The sequence below is a fragment of the Brachycentrus maculatus genome, unplaced genomic scaffold (assembly GCF_059751285.1).
Source record: "Brachycentrus maculatus isolate JH-2025_06_01 unplaced genomic scaffold, ASM5975128v1 h1tg000055l, whole genome shotgun sequence".
NCBI lineage: Eukaryota > Metazoa > Arthropoda > Insecta > Trichoptera > Brachycentridae > Brachycentrus > Brachycentrus maculatus.
The window spans coordinates 3,827,231-3,849,406 of NW_028280809.1; the positions used below are offsets into that span (position 1 = coordinate 3,827,231).

At 31.9% G+C, this 22,176-nt stretch overlaps 1 protein-coding gene across 2 annotated transcripts; it reads right to left on the bottom strand.

Moving 5' to 3' along the window:
* Positions 1-3: 3 nt before the first annotated feature.
* On the bottom strand, positions 4-22,116 carry Past1 (putative achaete scute target 1). 2 transcript variants are annotated; one of them, XM_088278201.1, is made up of 4 exons: positions 20,805-22,116; positions 7,989-8,159; positions 6,175-6,373; positions 4-1,542 (listed from the first exon to the last, which is right to left on the bottom strand). In XM_088278201.1, the coding sequence occupies exons 1-4, from the start codon at positions 22,027-22,029 to the stop codon at positions 1,524-1,526; spliced, it is 1,614 nt and encodes a 537-aa protein (XP_088134327.1). In that variant the 5' UTR covers positions 22,030-22,116; the 3' UTR covers positions 4-1,523. The 2 variants fall into 2 exon arrangements, with proteins under 2 accessions (XP_088134327.1, XP_088134328.1); XM_088278202.1 differs by lacking the exon at positions 4-1,542 and having other exon boundaries at positions 6,171-6,373.
* Between the last annotated feature and the right edge of the window lie 60 nt (positions 22,117-22,176).

Sequence of the window (22,176 nt, forward strand, 5' to 3'; positions counted from 1 at the left end):
TAATTTTTATCTTCCTTATTTTATTACAGATTTTAATTAGAATACTACCAATTATTTTGTATTACATTTTAAATGAAAACCCTGGCTTAAATATTACCATCGAAAGAACTGTAAACTTGAAATTTCAAAACGCATAATGTGACTTCTGAATAATTAAATTGAATTAAAGACGTTTATTTTCTCTTGTGATTTTTTATTTTTAATTAAAAGTTGAATACTTTGATTGGCTTTAAAAATAACTCGTATTTTAAAATACCGAGTTAATAAAATTATATTTAGTAAAATATAACACGTAATTTATACTAGATTGATGATAAAACATAAATTTATATAAATTTAAACAGTGAATTAAACTAAGAACGCATTGATACTCGAAATAAAGATACTTTATCGTGTTAACAATGGATTGTCTTCAATTTAGGTAACAATCAATAAAACTAATTAAGAATAAATAATACAGATAGTTTGGCTAAACAGATTTGTGAAGCATAAAACCAAAAAGGAACGACAAAAAAGTGATATGCCAGAATTATACATATAAAGTAAACGTAGTAATATATTTCTTAAAACTTTTTTATTATTAAGCGATTTTGTCTCTGTAAAAGCTCTAATATTTTAAATATTACCATATAAAAATTGGTGTCAGGATAAAATTACGCAGGAAGATATTACATATGATAAAAAATGAAGGAGACTTGAAAATGATGAAGAAGACCTGCGTTCAAAAAGTCATTTAAAAAAATGCTATTATTTTTATAAGGTCTTCTTTTGACACTATCCGCACTCAACATTGAATAGAGGACTGAAAGGTATTAAAGCAATGCTTATTGAAAGCGAGGTGATCAGTCCAGGATGATATTAAATACATATCACTTTGATTTATTTTCAATCACTCGGAATTATACGCAGGACCTACAAAGTTCTTGATAAACCAATTTCCCTTTGCGGCAGTTAGATTAAAAATTTCTCAGATGCTTTTGAGCAATTTAAGTAATATTTTTTTACCTACGCAGTGACCAAATTTTTATTCATTTCTTAAATACAGTAAAAACAATATTATATTATTGAAAAAAAAAGTAAAGTACTAAAGTCCCAAAAGGTTGGCGAATGGAATTTATTCCTGCGTAATTGGATCATATAACCATAAAAATTCTATAAGTCTTCACATATGCGATACCGACCTGAAATCTGTCATGTATGTATTTACTTAACACAAATTTTATATACAGGAGTACGATTCATCAATCAATATCATCATCCACAAGCGGTTATGATTTACTTATCAAAAACTAAATATTTTTACACAAACATATTCAGTACGTAAAGCTTTATCCAAAATATATTACAATCTGTTCCGTACATGTAAACGTATCAATGAAATATAAATGGCTAAATTACAAATGAAGTGTGTATGGGATCAGCCTCTATTCATGTATATCCATTGTGAGAGTCGACACTGTTGTCCATTCGTAGTGAATTCAATGAGTCCCACTCACTGACCACTCCAACATACTCCTAGTCATCTATTCCAATACTTCTTGTCTGCGCAAACACAATCCACGTTAGTCATCAGTCACAGAGTAATTTACAGGGGACAATCTCCTCATGCCAGTATAAACACATTATTATCATAATGTACCTCGGTCATATCATAACTGAGGTATTAAAGCAATTTTATTCAACATAATTTTATTCGAGGGCAATTTTTAAATAAAAAACAAAAACAACAAAATTAATTTGCAAAACAAAAAAAATAATTAATTGTGCGCTTAGGCATTGCAACATTCCTCATTTACATACGAAAATTACTGCCATTAAAAATAAGGGCATATTAAAAGTAATTAAATATGGTGATTCATAAAAATATAAGATAAAATTAGTACAGGAAATGAGTCAATTCAGCATTATTGTTAGCAATACGAATGATTTAAGTGCGATATATTACTATTAAGTTAGATTAGAAAAAAGCAATCGATACATGCGTGTTTCCAATAATGTGGAAGTTTATTATCAGCGATGGCTACTTACTATGAGGATGCAGACGATAACCTTCTCATACTTAACCGTTTCAAATATGCATTTCCTAGTGAGCTATTATGTGGCCGACAAGCAAGCGTGGATCATTCATTACAATCTGGAGCAAACGGGGACTTCCTGACCTGTTTGTATTCATTTTACATCTGACCATGGCTCATTGTGCCGATCCGCAAGGTAGGTAGTGGTCATTTTGCATAACAAATCATTATATCCGAAGGCGAGACCATATCATCGGCGTAAGGTAGATTGTACAACTTCTAATGTGTGCATAATCAGAAGATTACCAACAGCAGTAGGCACTTAAAATAATAGAGACTTAATTCCGTCTTGGAACCGGTAAGCATTAAGCAGTAGATGGATATTAGTTGTGTATTACTATTTGTAATCTACACAATTTTATTTAATAATAATAAAACCCTTATCCGCACCCCAATGGTGCATAGGGCACTGTGTCTTATAAACGCAGTGTTATCATGATCGTTTTACTTATGAAGGAAAGGTGATCAGCCCTCCGCTTCAGGTACCAGTCCATGGTAATATCGAATAAATATTACAGTGAAAAAATCACTTGTATTTATTTTTACCCCCCTTGGGAATCGAACCCGGGACCTCCAGAACGGTAGCCGAGCGTGCTGACCATTACACTACGGAGGCGGACAATTTTATTACTAACAATTAATTTTATTTACTAAACAAAAAATGTATGTATAAAACCAGAGTTTTTTTCTCCATGTAACGCGGTGGAACGGTGTTCCGGCACCTTTTTTCAGACATTTTTTTTTTAATTATCAAAATCAATTAGACGAAACAATGTTTGCGCTTACGTAATTACAATCTTTATTTGTATAATTCGTTGAAATGATAGGAAAAGTTGCTTTAAATTTAATTTAAATGATATGCAAATATCAGGTTGTGGTCCCGTGGTTAGTGTCGCTGACTCTTAAGTCAGAGTTTCTCGGTTCGAACCCACTCTACCACAATATGATACCTATTTCTAATAATGAGCCTCTTAGGCTCACAGAAATAGTATGAAATCGAAATATTTGTGTAAATAATAACAAACAAATATTTATCTTTATATAAATAAATAAAAAATTGTTTTAGTAAAAAGCTTGACATGAAGTGAGTTCCGGGACCTTTTTTGTTTAAAAAAAAAGCCCTGCATGAAACAAATACATTTTTATAATCATAAATTATTTCATCTGCATTACTAATCAACAGAAAATTTCAGATTAAATTATAAACTGTCGCAATGACTAACATTACAATAATAATAGTAATAAAAATACAAGAGAGAAATAATTATATAATACACATACCTGTTTTATATGAATGTGTGATTGAATTATTGAACAAAGTGTGTAGCAAATATAGTTCATGCAACATGCAAATGACCCTGGTGTATTGTTAGCTTCACCCACATTCTGCGCTATGGGAAGTTGGTCATTTGAAATTTGTATCGTTTGTGGTCAGCAAAAATATACCAATCTGCATACAATAATGACTAACTGAATTCGTAACTTAACCATCTTACAACTCCATTCAACTTTGCACTTCCCATTACTTTACGAGTAGTTTCTATATCCTTAAAATGACATCTAGAATATATTGTACGGCTATAAATGCAATCTGTGTTCAATTATTTATCATTCAACAATATTAATTTCTGTATTGCGATATATATAGTGTATTTTTACGTTAAAATAATAAACATTTTTAAATATTGCTGTTTGGTATCCAATACCATAAATGAAAAAAAAAACTTAAACAAATAATTAAATGAACTAAACCTGTTCGGAAGACCTATGTTACAAAATATAGTGACCTTGGATTTTTGTACAGATTCTGCATTATTTTAAATACAACAAAACAATGATTTTGCAACTTATATAGTTTGAGGTAAAAATATATAATTTTGTATTTACACATAAAAATATAATTGCTTAAAATAAAAATGGTTTGAATGGAGAAAAAACTTTTTTTCTCTTTAAAAATTATTTATTTATTGTGTTTGCAATGCCTGATAGCAAACAATGATATTTTAACATAACGATAAAACAAAATAATAAACAATTTGTGTAACTTTAATCGTTAAACACAATGGAAAGTTAAAATACTTGTAAAGATTATCAGCAGAAGAGCTTGAAACAGGTAAAATAAAACTATTAGAATGTTTTATTAGCATTTGCACTTAGAAATAAGTATATGAAAACTACAAAAGCTTCATAATAATGCAATAGTAAGCAAAATACAATATTCAGAAAAACAATTACTATTATTAGTTAAGATATCTACAATTAATTATAGTTGATTATATTTTTTCCTTGTAGCATTCTTATTTAATGATTTTTGGGAGCAATTTGAGTGAAACACGTTGGACTATTCTTATGAAATCGAAAAATTGGTGGAGATATTGTGCCGTTTTTATTTGCTTGCTTTTAGATGGCAAAGATGGTACAGGAAAATCAAAAAATGACTTTGCCATTTAATTTGTAAAAGGCTAAGCCGAAGTTGAACACCACCTTCTGCTCAAAATTAATGAAGAAACGCATCACACCATATCTTATTCTTAGCACATTGTTTGCGGGAAATGCTTAAAAGTGTCTTTTACATACTGTTGGTAGAGAGCCGGATACTTACTTTTGGTAGATCGCGAGATGCCAAAAAACATTGTACAGATCGGAAATGCGTTTGTGGTTACTTGTGATCAGTATACGACCCTAATTAGTATACCAATTAGTATACTAGACCCTAATTAGTATACCAATTAGTATACTAGACCCTAATTAGTATACCAATTAGTATACTAGACCCTAATTAGTATACTAATTAGGGTTGGGGTTGATGACAAAAATCACCAGACAACAATGTGACACAACCATAAAAATGTTTTGTACTTATATTTTGAAAAAAAAATCTAATGAATTATGCAAATACAAGGAAAAAATATAATTGATCCTAAACGATGCCATAAAGATGGCTCTTCCATGATTTTGGACAAGAATCCTAATTATTATAAATTTTCGCTGAGGTACTAATAACTATGATACATAACTGTCTATGCACAATTGAATGCAGTTGTTACACACATGTGTTACTGTTTAAATTATACTAGGTGATTAAAAGCGATTAATGGTAATTAATAGTACAATAGCAAACAATATTCCCAATCAACATTTTCATATTCAAACCACCACTGATTTTATAAATAATGTTACGTTTTCCTTTAAACTTTTTTGTGACAAAAAAAGAGAAAACTATATTGCAGTACAATAGGGTACACATTATCTGCTTTGAAAACAACTTCAGATAGTAAGAAAATAATTAAAATACTATCAACGCTTTTCTTGACAAAGTACAGGATACATAGTTTTCTTATTTTTTCTCTCTTAAACTAACACATTGAGAAGGCAGAAATTGTTTTAAAATATTTAAGAATATTCTTAACATAAAGAGTTAGTACCAATGGAGCCACCTCCTGTTTAATTATGAAGTGTTAGTTAAAGCAAATACATCAGAGTATATTAGAGAAAGATACAAACAAAAGATCCAAATATCTGTATTGCCTGGGTCACAGGTATTTTATACAGTTATTTTAGAAATAAATGTGTATTTATTAGAGTTCAATATTATACAATATGAACGCAATATTGTATCTCATGAGACAATTCTCAATTACATATATGGCGCAAAGTATATTATAAATGTAGCTCCAAATAAAGTGCCCAGATAAGGGTTAATTAGTATTTATTTATTTTTTTAAATTCAAATATTGTCTGAAAATGTTAATTTCAGGTTAGTAGTAGTTTAAACGTTTGGTTTTGTGAATTTAAATGCTGATAATGAAATAAATAATGAAGGTAGCACTTTTATCGAAAGAATGAAGGCAAAATTGACATTTCTTCCGTTCTTTGTAAGATATATACATGTATTGGTATACACCCATGTATTGGTAGGCTCTATAAATATATAACTGGAAAAATTATCAATAAGCTTAGTAGAAATTGTAAAAATAATGATTATTAGTATTATTCATCAGTGGCAAGGAGTTAAATATGAAAATTTTGCTATTAAAATATTAGTATGTATAAATGCGTGTGATGAAACTGGTGAGGTATGTTTAGTGAGATGTCTTACTGCTTTTTGGATGGCGGAACAAGATGGCCCGGCAACTCCGTGGGCAGATCGTGGCCGTCAATCTTTACGCCGATGAGATGCATCGCGAGCGCAAACTCATCAATGTCCAGATGGCCATCCTTGTCGATATCGGACAGTTTCCATATTTTGCTAAGGACCGACTGGGGTAATTTGGACTTGACCATTTCCGACTTTGCCGCTGGAAATCGTTCATTCAAGATATGAGTCAACACAATAGAAATTAATTAAACCTATCAAAACAAGAGTAAAAATGAGAATACAAATATGAACAATTTCAACAATGGGAACACAAAATTTGTTATCTTGTATCATTCGTATTGGAATTGTAAATACATTTGAGCATATCATAGCTATTATGTGTATGTAGTTGTTTTTGTATAATTTATATTTGAAGCACTAACCTTGTGATTTTCCATTTTATAATTAAAATGTAACTTTGTTTTAAAATCACTATAAATATTTATAGTGATATTCATAATTACAAAAAGTTGTTTTTGTAATTATGAATATGAATGCTGCCATAGGAACTACAACAGCATGCTTAATTATTATCTACTCTTTTGTGACAAGCTGTTTTTGAGGGGTATAAAAGAAAAACCGCGACTTTCCAACAACAAATTACAATTATACTTCTATTAATTATACATATTTATATTTTAAAATATGAATCATTTTTCAATATAAAACTGCTAAAATATGCTGTTTTTATTCAACATAAATATAGAGATAAGTATTTACTTTATTTATAAAAATTATCAATTTGGGCGTTGCCACCAAGGTTCCTTAATCTTAGGTTTGTCAGTATATAGGAGTGGAAATATAAACACATCAAAACACCCAGAGTAAACGACTTCAGCAAGGTGCCTATCAAGATTATAAACATGCTAACCTAATCTATGCACACATAAATGTGTTTTGAAGTACTTAATCTCTTCATGTGGCAAATAAAAAGTTCTGGAAAATTTTTGCAGATTTTTAAAATTTTCATGCATCGCCACTAATGTCCGCACTTAAAAGGATTTGAAATCAAATATCTAAGAATAAGTTCAGACAGTATTGTCAGTTAAAATATTTCTGCTGCCCCAAAGCAAAACCAAGTACAGTGGAGGTTGGTTATAGAGCGGGTTTGTGAGGGTCCGATCTGATCCGCTTTATATGATCACTGCGGTATAAATGAATTGTCTAAAACTTTGCCGAATTGCATTCACCTATACAGATTTTGGGACATGCAGGGCTGAAATTTGATATATTTTAGTTGGAAGCCCACCAAAATATTACTTAATATATTAAATGCTGAAATCAAACACCGATCTTTTGCGTCTACTAAGTTGCATTTTATTGTAAAAAAAAACACATTAAAATCAACTTTATGACAAATGTTTCACCTAGTTATGGCATTTTCAAATGAATGAACGACATTCGTTTGAAAATACCATAACTAGGTGAAACAACTGTCACAAAATTGATTTTTTATGTGTTTTTAAAAAAAAAATTAAATGCAACTTAGACTCAAAAAAATCAGTGTTTGATTTTAACATTTAATATATAAATTAAAATGGAGTTCTACAAATTAAACTCCAAATGCATAAATAAAATATTACTTGACAAGTACATTAAACTTTGTTTCTTTAAGGGTCAATTTTAATTTGCCTTGCAGTACTTGTATATGGCAAAAAAGACCTGCGGTATATCCGAATGCGTTATAAAAGACATGTTATAACCGGCTTCTACTGTATTTACACTTCGTACCGAAATTTGATATTAATTTAGGATTAAAATAAATGTGAGCTTACCTCCGCCGGATAATTTCCCGTCGACTGGTCCCAGAGAAAAGAACAAGTCGTCGTATTTGGGTTTTTCTTTATTGACGATCCATTCCGCGTCACCGTGTCCAGCGTCCACACCCTCTCCTCTCTTGTAACCGAATGGGGAGACGGTGTCTTCAATGCCTTCAAATGCTCCACCTTTCAAAGTGTATTCAACAATTAAAAATCTGAATGATTCTGAAGTAGGATGATTCTGAAGCAACATGGGTGGCCAACCTTTTCAGCAGCCAGGCCAGATTTTAGAAATGAGATTTCCTACCAGGCTGTAAAACATTTCTTTTATTTTTAATTAATGTTTTACTTAGTAAATAACACTATTTCTTAAAATCTACTGTGACACGTGTTTCGATGCATTCCGCAGCATTTTCAAACACCGTAATTACGGTGTTAAAATATTAATTAAAAATGGATAGATTTTACCACAAAGTGACTGCCGAATTAATTAATGAAACATTTCTTTTATTATTCAAAGCAAACAAGAAATATAAAAAAATGTGTGATATGCTACGCGGGCCACAAGTAGACATTTTGAGTGTGTCCAAATACTTATTCACAAATCTGGATTATCTCCAATTACAGGAGTTATTTTTCATATTATTAATTCCTGTAATTGGAGATATATCCTGTAATTGGAGATAATCCAGATTTGTGAACAAGAATTTGGACACACTAAAAATGTTGTAAATAAAACTGTTCAAATTATAAGCTAAATTTTTTTTAATGAAAATGATATTTTCTGGCGTTTCTCATGTGTGTGATTATAATCCAGGATTCGAACCTCACATACTAATATAAGAGTTTCTGCTTAATAAAAAGCTTTTCTTCATCTCACCAATAGATGTCTCTAGTGAAGTTCTAGTGATTCTAGAACAATGTTTCTAAATTGTTTCATATATATAGAACTTCCAAGAATTTGAGTAGTGTGGTTGTCAATAATGGGTAGAATAGGTCAATGTTACACGTGTGTAAAGTGATCACTTAAACCAGCTTATGTCGGTCGTCAGCCCCGTAAATGCCCAGGCTTCCATATTCTTTTTCATCAAAGATGAAATGTCAAAAAATAACATACATGATAAATTTTTAAATCACATTTTACTGATTCTGTGACAAATGTAAAAAAAACAGAGTATCATATGTTTTGACACAATGTTCCCAAATGTAATTATTGATATCGCTCACTCCTTTCAACAACCTCATATTTCGAAAATCTTCAATTTTCAGTTGTGCATGTTTTCGCAATGCCCAGAAAATGTACTATACCCCAAAGTTGAAAGCGGGATATAGTACAATAATTACCCGCTACAGGGCATGTTGGTGTTGTTTTTGCATTTTGAAGAAAAGGTATTGTTGATAATTTTTTTAAATAAACTAAATGTTTTTCAAATGGAGAAAAAACATTCAGGTTTTACCTAAAAAGATCTGTTGCACAGTAAAAACTTCAATAAGTGGCTTGATATTATTTTTTGACATCTCATCAAAGATGAAGAAGAATATGGAAGTCTGGGCATTTACGGGGCTGACGACCGTCATCGGCTGGTTTAAGTGATCACTTTACACACGTGTAACATTCACCAATTCTACCCATTATTGACAACCACACTACTCAAATTCTTGAAAGTTCTTTATATATGAACCACTTTAGAAACCTTGTTCTTGAATCACTATAACTTCACTAGAGACATCTATTGGTGAGATGTAAAGAAGCTTTTTTATTAAGCAGAAACTCTTATATTCGTATGATAACTCCTGTAATTGGAGATAATCAAGATTTTGTGAACAAGTATTTGGACACACTCAAAATGTTGTAAGTGGCTTGATATTTATTTTAAATACATTTTATTATATTTTTAAACTTTAAAAACGATCTCCTGAAAAATCAAGTTTTTTGATATATGACACTTTGAAAGGAGTGAGCGATATGTGTAATATACATTGTCGATTTTATTTACACACATCCAATCATTACGTTACTCATTTCTTACTTGACACAATGTACTCTAGTTTATGACATGAGTCCAAACTCTAACTTATTAATTTAGATTGATAAATGTTATGTCCCAGGAGCATTTAGAACAGTGGTTCTTTAACCTGGGTTCGAATGAACCGCAGGGGTTTGGTGAGTCAGTCTCCTGGGTTCGGCAGATGTCAAAACACACTTATTAAAAAAAAATGATATGATGGAAAGATTGATAAAGACATAGAAAGGAGAGTGAATGCTGGGAACAAAGCGAATGGTTCACTGAAATCAGTTATACCAAATAAAAACCTATCAGCGGAAGCTAAACTGGCAGTGCACAACGGAGTCCTGGTTCCAACTCTAATGTATGGAAGTGAAACATGGAGTTGGCAAAAGAAGGATGAAAGTAGACTGAATGCAGTCGAAATGCGATCTCTCAGAAGAATGTGCGACAAAACGATGTATGATAGATGTGCGAATAGTAAAATGAGGAAGTAATGCAAAGCTGATTATCGATAAAATTAAGAAAGGTGTGTTGAGATGGTTTGGACATGTGGAACGAATGAGTGAGGAAAGAACGGTAAAACAAATTTATGAGGCAAATGTTAGTGGGAAAAGAAGCAGAGGAAGACCGAGAAAAACATGGCACGATCAGGTATGCCAAATACTTGAAAGTGGTCAGGTTAGGAGTCGTAACAATCGGCGGGTATGTATGAGGAGATGCATGAACGTGGAAGAGGCGAAGAATGTTTGCAAGGACAGAGTGGTGTGGCGCTCTATTCTCTCTGCCTACCCCTGCGGGGAAGCGGCGTGATGCTTAGTTAGTTTAGTTAGTTATATTAATTTATCCAGTGGCGGGATTCAGCAGGTTCGCTAGAACCGGTGCCTAAATTTTGCCGAATTCCGATTGAGATCATGTATCGGAGCTCGCTAGGTTTACTTGGTCCACAACGTTGTAAAAATATTTGAACCTCACAAAGAAAAAAAAAAATTGGAAAGATGAAAAAAAAATAGTGGAAAAATTCAGTTAGCAAAAAGAATATCGTGACAGATATATACGCTTCAGCATTTGGAGCATTCTCAATTGTTATGTGAATGTTATGTTTATGTGCAGAATAAAAAGCAAACAAATGAATAAATGTAAAAACAATTTTTTTATACAGGGGGGGTAGGGGTAGTGCTCGTAAAGAGCGACCGGTTCTTGAAAATTTTGAATCCCATAACTGAACTTATCCAATATATCTAGTATATTATTTGAAAGGAATATATCAATCTAGCAATAAAAATAATACAAGAGCTCAAACGCTAAAACAATGCCCGCACTACGCATCGTACATTTTTTTTACTGGGATAGGACTTCAAATAAAACTAACTAACTAACTAACTAACCATCACGCCGCTTCCCCGCAGGGGTAGGCAGAGAGAATAGAGCGCCACACCACTCTGTCCTTGCAAACATTCTTCGCCTCTTCCACGTTCATGCATCTCCTCATACATACCCGCCGATTGTTACGACTCCTAACCTGACCACTTTCAAGTATTTGGCATACCTGATCGTGCCATGTTTTTCTCGGTCTTCCTCTGCTTCTTTTCCCGCGAACATTCGCCTCATAAATTTGTTTTACCGTTCTTTCCTCACTCATTCGTTCTACATGTCCAAACCATCTCAACACACCTTTCTTAATTTTATCGATAATGCTTATCTCAGCTTTGCATTCCTTCCTTATTTCACTATTCGTACATCTATCATACATCGTTTTGTCGCACATTCTTCTGAGAGATCGCATTTCGACTGCATTCAGTCTACTTTCATCCTTCTTCTAATAAGTCATAACAAATGTACTAGATCTATTGTCATAACGTGTCATCATTGCGAAATGTGATTTACGAAATCGGAGAATCACACAGAATAGGGAAGTGATAATTTCCTGGCTACACTGCCGCCCGATTGTCGAATTTTAACTGTCGTGCTGGTGCATTGTGATGATACCTTTCTTATTATTTTAATCTCTTCATACTATGTCGAGCAAAAAAATAATTGATTTTCCAATTAAGGGTTTGGTGAACGCGCATATGAAACTGGTGGGGTTCAGTACCTCTAACACAGTTTAAAGATTATTTACTGTTCTTTAGTAGAATCCATATAAAGATTTGGAATTTAATCTTTGGGACATTCGACGGAAAACAAATTTAAAAATGGTTTAAAATCTGCACTATTCCATAATCAAAAAAATTGTACCCAGTCATATATATAATCAAAGGGACAATCCAATCTTGATATATATATAAACATTTAAAATTACTGCCGGTACGTGGAATATTGTGGATGAGTATCATCGTTGAACAACAAACTAGACAAAAATATCGAAATCTTCTAGTACACAACCATGATACACGATTTACACACAACGAGGGTTTGATAGTCCCGAGAATTAACAGTAAATATAGGAGTCGAACACTGCAATATATCGTTCCGAACATTTTTAATTTGTTGCCGACGGATGTTAGAGGTCAAAATAAAATATGGAACAAAGGCAAAATAAAGGAATGGGTAAAATAATAATGTAAAGTAGTTTAAATTCTTAATTTTTCTCTCTTTTTTGTGTGTATATTAGGTTAAAATGGTTAAAAACAAAAAAAAAATAATGCAACAAGAACTCCACCGACAAGACACACAAGGTGGCTTGGTGGGTCTTTGCAATTTAAAAAAAAATGTTTAAAATTGTTCTGTAAATAAATGTATACAATTAATGTTAATAAAAAAAAAAAAAATACAAAAAGTTAAGGACCACTGATCTAGAAATATAACCTAAAATTAAGATAGTCGGTATTATTAAGATCGTATCAGGACTTACGATAAAGTCTAATAAATAGCAACAGGTATTTCAATATCTACATTACCTCATATCGAGATAAAAAAAGTTTAAAGGTAGGTAATGTTATCAATCACGAGACATCAATAGTCATATTAAAGTAGATAGTGATTTAACAGTAGATGAAGTAGTAAAAATTCTCTTAATATCATAATAAAATGTTCAGACGTATTGTAAAAAATGCACCTAATTATTTAGCTACCGAAACACCTACATAATTGCCTTAGTGTGAATATTAAAAAAAATGCTTAAAAGTAAAAAAAGTAAAAACTCGGTTCTTATTTTTTCACAGGATTTGATTTTTATTTTTTTAGATGCGCGTTTTTTTTCCTTGGTTATTATGTACACGGTTTATAGATCAATTAGTGGATTTTTGTTTCTTCAGAAAAGGAAAAGAAAAATTCTCAGTTAAAGAGAAAATATATAAATAACACGAACCGTTATTTACTTGAAACATTACTAGTTACTATAATAATTTGCTTTGTATATTGTTTCAAGAACTTAATTAGTTTGGTATTCTATCCTTTCCGCATTTGCCGCGATGCGCGACGATTAGTTGTTGTTTTTTTATATTTTTTAAAGGAATAACCCGCAAAGCATGTCATAAACACCCAGACCAATTAAAAATAAATCTTTTTAAAATTTATTTTGCCAATCAAACCCACGACGCCAGTTTCGCAGTGGAGCGTCTACCCAACTACACCATAGCACCTGTTAAATTTTTTCAGCAAATTGACAGAAATAAAATGATTCAAACTTAAATATAAATCATGTCGTCATGCAATATTGGGGGCATTAGTAAATGTTAGGATTTATTGAAGAACGTAAACCAGATAAGATAAAAATATACGACTACTGATTAATATTACTAATAGATAAAACGTTACATAAATGCGTATCGTATGCAAGTACCTTTGGGCGACGTTATCTCAGAGCGGGCGTCCCATCAAACGCCGTATTACGTATGTTACAGTTAAATATCAATGACAAATCAATACTGAACGAAATCATATCTGCAGAAATTATATTTCACAAATGAGTGATTCCATGTTTCAAAAATATATTTTATTATTAAACCATATCCGCTCCCTAGGTGGAGCATATGGAGTCCACAAACTGTCTCCAGGCTTTTCTGTCGGCTGGCAGCTCCCTTGCATCCTCCCAAGTCAGATCCGTGTCCCAAAGTTCTGACGAGAACTGCCGACGAATTGTCAGCAGTGGTCGTCCTGGGCGGCGCGAACCTGATGCCTTGTAAAAGAGGCAAGCTTGATGGCGGCTCTCAGGAGGCATGCGGAGTACATGGCCAAGCCAACTGAATCGCCTTTTCTTGACGACAGTTGTGACCAAGATTTATATACCCTTGTTAAACACTTAACAGTCGAATTTTGGCAAGAAAATTAGCCAGTGCAAGAAATCGTCACTAAGTTGAAACAAGACTGCCCAAACACTGCTCGGGTTAGTCAATAAAAACAAATACATAACATATTTGGCTCGGGCAAATCAGAACCGAGGAGATGGAATACGATTTTCCCAAGCAGCACTCGGACTTATCATTACAATGCAAATTCCTTGCCCGAGTCACATTCGGGCTAAACTGGGTACTGGTTAGTAAGTAAAATGATAGGTATGAAAAGATAAGTATGAAAATCGGTATAAAAATTAATTTTGATGGGCACTAGGTTTGCAATCTTAATTTCCACTTTAAATTGTTTGGCCATTTTTTGTTTCAAGTCAAATATGGATAGCTAGATTAATGTTTATTTCTTCATTAACAACTCTGGAAGAAATTCCGTTATAATGGTAATTATTTGTAACTAACTAAAACTAACTAACCATCACGCCGCTTCTCCGCAGGGGTAGGAGAGAGAACAGAACGCCACACCACTCTGTCTTTGCAAACATTTTTCGCCTCTACCACGTTCACGCATCTCCTCATGCATACCCGCCGATTATTACAACTCCTAACCTGACCACTTTCAAGTATTTGGCATACCTGATCGTGCCATGTTTTTCTCGGTCTTCCTCTGCTCCTTTTTCCAATTACATTCGCCAATTATTTGTATAAATTAAATTCAATTATCTGGTACACTTGCATCAAGTGTGATCAGATAGGTACTATATATATTTTTATTTTATTAACAAAATTCAAATATCTATATGAAAATACAGAATAAAATTGTGCTGTTTTTCTATACAATTCTGCAGAGTATATTATATTATTTTGCTCAAAATAATTCAGATAAATAAATATAAGAACATATTGTTCTACTAATATATCTTTCAGTTCACTTTAGTGACGAAAATTGGTGTTTATAAAAAAAATAAGTTGAAATGAATAAGGAAAACTAATGATTAAGTAAGGAAAACTAATGATTAAGTAAGGAAAACTAATGATTAAGTAAGGAAAACTAATGATTAAGGAAGGAAAACTAATGATTAAGTGAAATTAAATTCAAATAGTAAGCAAATATTTTGGTCACTGTCTATCTTCACTAGGTACTGTAAATATCTGAATTGTGAACATTATTAAATTGACTTTGAAATAATATTCTTGTTCATGAATTCCTTATTGATTATTTGCAATATAAACTTACTTAGCGTTTCTAAAAATTATGAATAATTTAATGAAATATTGATTTTTTGTTATTTTTGGATGAAATTTAAATAATACTATTTTTAAAGTATTGATAAATTAAATATTGGTAAGTGATTAGCCAATATAACCGTAGGGATGTGACGTCTGGACCCTTAACGGTAACAAAAAAGTCATGGGTATATTGTTTTATATCAAGATGTTGCGGATATTTTGAAAGGACTGAACAACAAATAAAGAAATATTAGGTAAAGGCGTGAAAACCTCAATCGAGTGAAAAAAGTGGAGTAACTGCCTGGGACGCATCATGAGATATGACCAGTATTATTTTTTCTAAGAAATAAGGACATCAGATTACCAAGGATATATCGCTCACTCCTTTCAAGAATGTCATAAATCAAAAATCGTCAATTTTCAGTTGTGCCTGTTTTCGGATTGCCCAGAAAATGTACCATATCCCAGCAAAAGAGGCATATTTTTAACTTAATATTCACCCGCTACAGGGCAGAAAGTGTTGTTTTTGCATTTTGAAGAAAGGGTATTGTTTAATTATTTTTTTAAATATATGAAATATATTGCAAATGGAGAAAAATCCTTCAGGTTTTACCTAAAAAGATGTGTTGCACAGTAAGTTCAATAAGTGCCTTGATATTTATTTTTAATACATTGTGTTATATTTTTAAACATTAAAACGTTCTCCTGAAAAATCAAGTTTTTTTCATTTATGACGTTCTTGAAAGGAGTGAGCGATATTATTAGTCCATATTTTATTTAAATTTAATGAAAACGTGATAAAATAGTGCGTCTTCTAATATTTTCAATAGTTATTCGAGGTTAGATTGATATCTCAACATAGATTACAAATCAAATGACTATCAACTCAAATTACTTGTTATTAACCCTTTGATGGGCGCAATTTAAGTGCTATTTTTCGATCCTTCAAACTGGTTTGATGGCTATTGTAAAAAAAGTGTGTTAATAGCTGCAATACAATACAGAATCGACTGGAACCCGCTAACGCATTACCTAGGTTCAAGGCTATTGAATAAAGTAATGAACACATGTGGTATATTACATTCTGCAGATGGACATGTGGAGGATACTCAAAGACAAAAAAAAACTGTTTACTATTATGGATATTGCGTTTTTATAGCTAAGGTGTGTTGATATTATGAAAAAATTTAATAATACATAGGTGAATTTTATACTGAAACTGTTTATACTTATGCAAATATGACCTTAACCTAGTTGTTGCTTTGGCTGTAAGTAAGTTTTGCTGTAGTAGTAATTTGATAAGGAATATAATTCGTAATAGGTTTCCATTCTTTAGAATTTTATTGCATATTATTCTTACTATGATGAGGAAAAACAATGTTTTGTTTTGAATTTATTTGTAAATAGCGTATTAAATAGTCCAATCGCAGTATAAACAGCCTATTATTAATAGCACGCTAATTAATAGACGTTATAGAAAATAAGTCACTATTTAAAAATCTGAATTTTCTGGTGTATTACTTTTGCCCTGTATTTAATTAATGCAACCCGTTTTACAATGTTCAATGAAATTTCCAAGAATAAATTTGGATAAGCTACATAACTTCTTGAGTTTTTCAAATCTGTCGCTTGTTTAAGAAACGTCACTTTGTCATTTGGTTTTTTATTTGTGCAAATAATTGCTTTTTATTGATTTCATTAAATGTTATTGTTTTTAATCGTTTTGTATAAAAAATATTGATTAAAAAATGTAATTTTACTCTTTGAAAATGTAACACATGATACCTGAACTAAAAATGAATGGCACAATAACAAGTTAAAAATGCGTGACAAAACAGGAAAATACTTTTTTTCACATTTTAGAGATGTTTCTGATAAAAAATTACCATGAATATTTTTTTTAAAATTCAAATATAGGTAGCATTGAATTTCTTCATTAAAATCATAATAACAAACAATTTGGTTTGATAAAATTAAATTTAGTGAAACATGCCCTTCATAATAGTAATATTATATGACTAGGTTTTCACTAATAATTATTGGAACAAGGCCTTGAAAAATAGATAATCTGCTGGACACATTTAACTGTGATGTAATTGAGTATCACAGATATTCAAACATTGTAGAGCTTGAATAAGATATATGTTATATTAACATACAATTACGGTCATCATAGACAAGAGTTAGTGATACGAGCATTTAAATTATCTGCTGTATCAAAACATATTATATACTGTCTCTATTTAAAGATACGAGTTAATATTATCACGAGATGGTACATAAAACAACATATTGTTACAGTTACTGTACATTTTCTACAGCACAAATGGGTCAAGTAGCAGAAAAGCAGTGCAAAAAGCAGATGGTCCGAATCGATACAAACATTTAAAATGTATAATACCGTGAAAGTGATTATGGATTTTCAATGATTCTAAGTACACCTCTATATTCGTTCATGTAAAAAAATGTTGTTTAATAATTCAGTGGTGTTAAGCCGTAGTCAAACAATTGCCACATTTGTATTTTGTATAAATAATAAAATAAAAAAAATTGCAGTTCAATTCTATTCATAAATTGCAACTATTCATAAATTAAGATACTAGAAGAAGAGAAAAATAAAAATGATCTCTCTGTAACTAAAATTTGATAAATAAAAAAAGAACAAAATGGTCTGCATTAAAAACATTTTAATATGGCCCATATTTTGCACAAAATCGTAAAATAAAGTGTGCAAAACTGTGTAGGTTTGTATAGAGTCAGATATACTGATGTTAAAATTTTAAATTTGATATTGTAACTACTCTATCTATGTAAAAGTTTTCATAAAAAGAAATTCAGTTTTATGCAACAAAAAATAACAAACAAAAAAAACGATTTGATTCATTATTAATACTAAAAATGTTGTTAATAGTAATGTGCTAATAGTAATGAATTGAGAATCACTGAACCCTGTAGTGGGTGGAACTGATTTAAGGCATTGGAACAAAATCAGAATGTTGAAATGGAGAAAATCTGTACCGAAAACAGACAACAAATTAAAATTGGTAAGAAACAGTCCACTTCGATTAAACGCTGTAAAATTCTGGAAACTATAATTTAAAAAATTATGTGTCACACATGAACAAGCAGCTACCTAGAAAACGGTGTTAATGGATTTTTAGAAGTAGCCAACTCAACGGGAAACTTACCCATATCTTAAATTTATTCACATAAGCATGAAAACAATATAATAAAATCGTCAAAAATACTTTTTGATACAAAATTATTCAAAAACAATAACATTGCTAAACAAATTAGAACACGTATTTTATTTTTTATTATTTTAATGGCTGTTGCGTTAATAAAAATCCAAATAATGAAAAGATGTGCTATAAGCAATATTTTGTGAATTTTAAAGTAGAGAAAGAAAGCTCAATGTATAATAAACTTTTGAATATTTTGATTTGTATTTTTCAAATAGTTACATTTTTTTATCCAATTTAATAAAATTTCTATACATTTCTACTTAATACAATCTTATAATTTTAGTTGTGCTGAGCCTATCCAAAAAAGAGACTGAGCTCTTATGCTTGGAGAGGGATATATATATATATATATATATATATATATATATATATATATATATATATATATATATATATATATATATATATATATATATATATATATATATGAAATTATTATAGAAAAATTAACAACATATTTTTAAATTCTAGAAGGGTTCCATTTATGTTATATTTTTGTGTTTTCAGAATGATATTCTCACTATTCACTTTGTTTAAGTCACTCAAACTCTAGCTGTTGACAACTGGTTTCGAAATCTGTTCATCTAATTGAACCATGCAGGTCAATTATACACTATAATTGGCTTGAAAAGGGAATGGATGTTCCGAAACTGGTCGCCAATAACTCGTGTTTAAGTGTTTAAAAGAAAGTAAATAATGAATAAAAGTGAAAATATTACATCATACTACAAAATATAAAATACTTTTAAAATATGGCCTATTTTGTATTACTGAGAAAATTAAAGACAACATTCAATGCTTTGCTTTATGATCCATTAGGTAAGAAAAGAAAAGTCATTTACATAAAATAAAACATTCTATTCAGCCAATTTTAAATAAAATGAGGTGACTATCTGAAGATGAAGCCAACAGATCTAATCCGTTGCAATAAAATTATTGAAGTCATTAAAAATCTAAAATACAGATAATACGAGCATGTTCATATTTCATATATGGGTAACTGCTAAATATTGTATGTTCTTTTCATACTTCAGAGAACACAAAAAGAAAATGACAAGAAAGAAAGTACTCTGCACAAATGTAATAATGTTTGCTTGTGACCTATTTTTTTCATATAAATATTTATACCAAATCCATAATTAAATCGGTGGGGTCAAAAATTAAAAATGCCAGAAAGGTAGAGTAAATTAAATTAATTTCAATTTAAGCACAAACAATAAATATATTTATTTAAAAAATTTTCAACCGTAAAATAATTTGGGGTGGCTATGGTTTTGCCCGCCTCCGTGGTGTAATGGTTAGCGTGTTTAGCTACCGTTTTAGAGGTGCCGGGTTCGATTCCCAGAGGAGGAAGTGAAAATAAATATTATTAATTATTTTATTCTAATATTCATTCAATATTACCCTGGACTGGTACCTGAAGCGGAGGACTGATCACCTTGCCTTCATGTAAGTAATAATCAAGATAACACTGCGTCAATACAACGCAGTACCCTATGCACCATTGGGTATAGATAAGGGTTGGAAAAATTGATTTTCATATGTATTGTAGTGTCTCTGTTTATACGAAGTTGCACAAAATTGCTTTGCTTTATACCCTCATCTATTTCTGTATTGTATAATATTTATAATTATACAATACAGAAATATATTAACAAAAGAAAAAATATATTTATAACTGTCCTTGTAAAATCACCCTTCATAATTTACGAAGCAATTTTTCTTTCTTCTTTAACCACCCTACCCTCGGGTTATTTTCTTAAAATCATATTTTTTTTCTACAGAATTAAGAAAATATATATTTTTTGCCATAATAGGTGCTTTTAGGACGGAACTGATGCACTTTTTCATTATCGTGTTCCCTCCCTCTGTCTCGCATTAACTATTTTTGGCACAGGGTTTAGTGCAATGGTGCGGAAAAAAGACGCATATCACGTATGTGTAGGGTGGTTGAGAAGCTAAGAGGTATTTTTTCGATCCCCCTGTATATCATTGTATTAAATATCAATTACATTAACAGGATAGAAATGAAGTGGGTAAATACACCAAAGTCTAAAGTAGAACTGTCATGCAAATATTTGCTACGAATATGGTGAAGTGATAGATAATGAATACACAAACCTTTGATCATAGGATCCGTCACCGTCTGGGATTCTTCTTGAGGAATCATGTCCATGAGGTGCGCAATATCATCGGCTAGCATTTTATCAACCACTTCCAAGAGTTTTATTTTCAGAGTATTAAATTTAGTAAAGTCATGGTGCATCAGGTTTTCTTGCATTTTCTTAATTTCGGGGAAATCTCCCGGTGATATTTGGTGTTCCCTTTGTATTTTATCATAAATTTGTCCTAGATTTTTAATTAGCTCCTTTTTCTTTCCGTCTTTTCCGAATACAGATGGCATATCTTTTCGTAACTCGGATATGATGTACGCGTGCACTTTGGCTAGCCTCGCTCTCTTGATGAGATCGTTCAGTTTGCGGAGAGCGGCGTTTCTGGGCAGACTCTGCATGTCTTTAAATAAATCGTGTTCTTCGTCCTCGAACAGGCGACGGTTGACATCGTACCTGAAGGGCTGGTCCCAGAAGGAACCGATGTACACTCTCGCTACTTCCGGAGTTTGAAGGACTTTCCCCAGTGACCACATGAGAGCTCCGTACACTCTCATAAGCTGCTGATGATCCACCATATCGGCTTTATTTAGAACGATCCGGATTTTGTCATCGTGCCCCCTCAAGGCTTCGATGGATCTGCGAAACTCGTCGGAAATATCCAATTTATGTGCATCGAATAGTAGAATAATCCTGTCCACTCTTTCCGCGAACCATTCTAGCACACCGGTGAAGTCGTAACCTCGGTCTACTCGCTGCTTTTCGCCGGACAAAATCCCGGGAGTGTCTATAATAGAGATACCGTTCAACACGGGAGAATTTAAAGTCGAGCACTGGAATCGGTTGAGAAAAGCGTTTCCGAACTTGCTTAATGGTCTGAACTGTTTTTTGGGGTCCACTACGAGAGCATTTCCAGGTATTATGCCTTCTTTATCATCGTACATGACCGCGATAAAGCGGTCGGTTGTCGGCTCGGGACCGATTCGGATCCCGGGAAAATCTCTCTCCAGGAGGTATTTAATGAACGTCGTCTTACCGGTGGAGTATTGTCCGACGAGGAGGATCATCGGTTTGGCGACGAAGTCCGGATCCTCTAATTGGGGTGAATGAAAGTCGTGGAATTGGTAATGGGTTTCCAACGGTAATAACTTTGATTTATAAATTCTTTTGAGTCCTTCAACCACATTTTCGATGCTTTCCGTTTTCGGATTTTCCTTTGATAACCAACTAAACATATTGAAGAAACTTTCGAACACTGCTCCAGATCTGACAAATGTTTGACGTGACTCAACTGCGTTCCTTCCGCACTAACTTCACACTTCTTCAGGCTAATCGTAAATGATCTCCAACTAACTTCACGTTGATGATAAAAATGGGCGTGC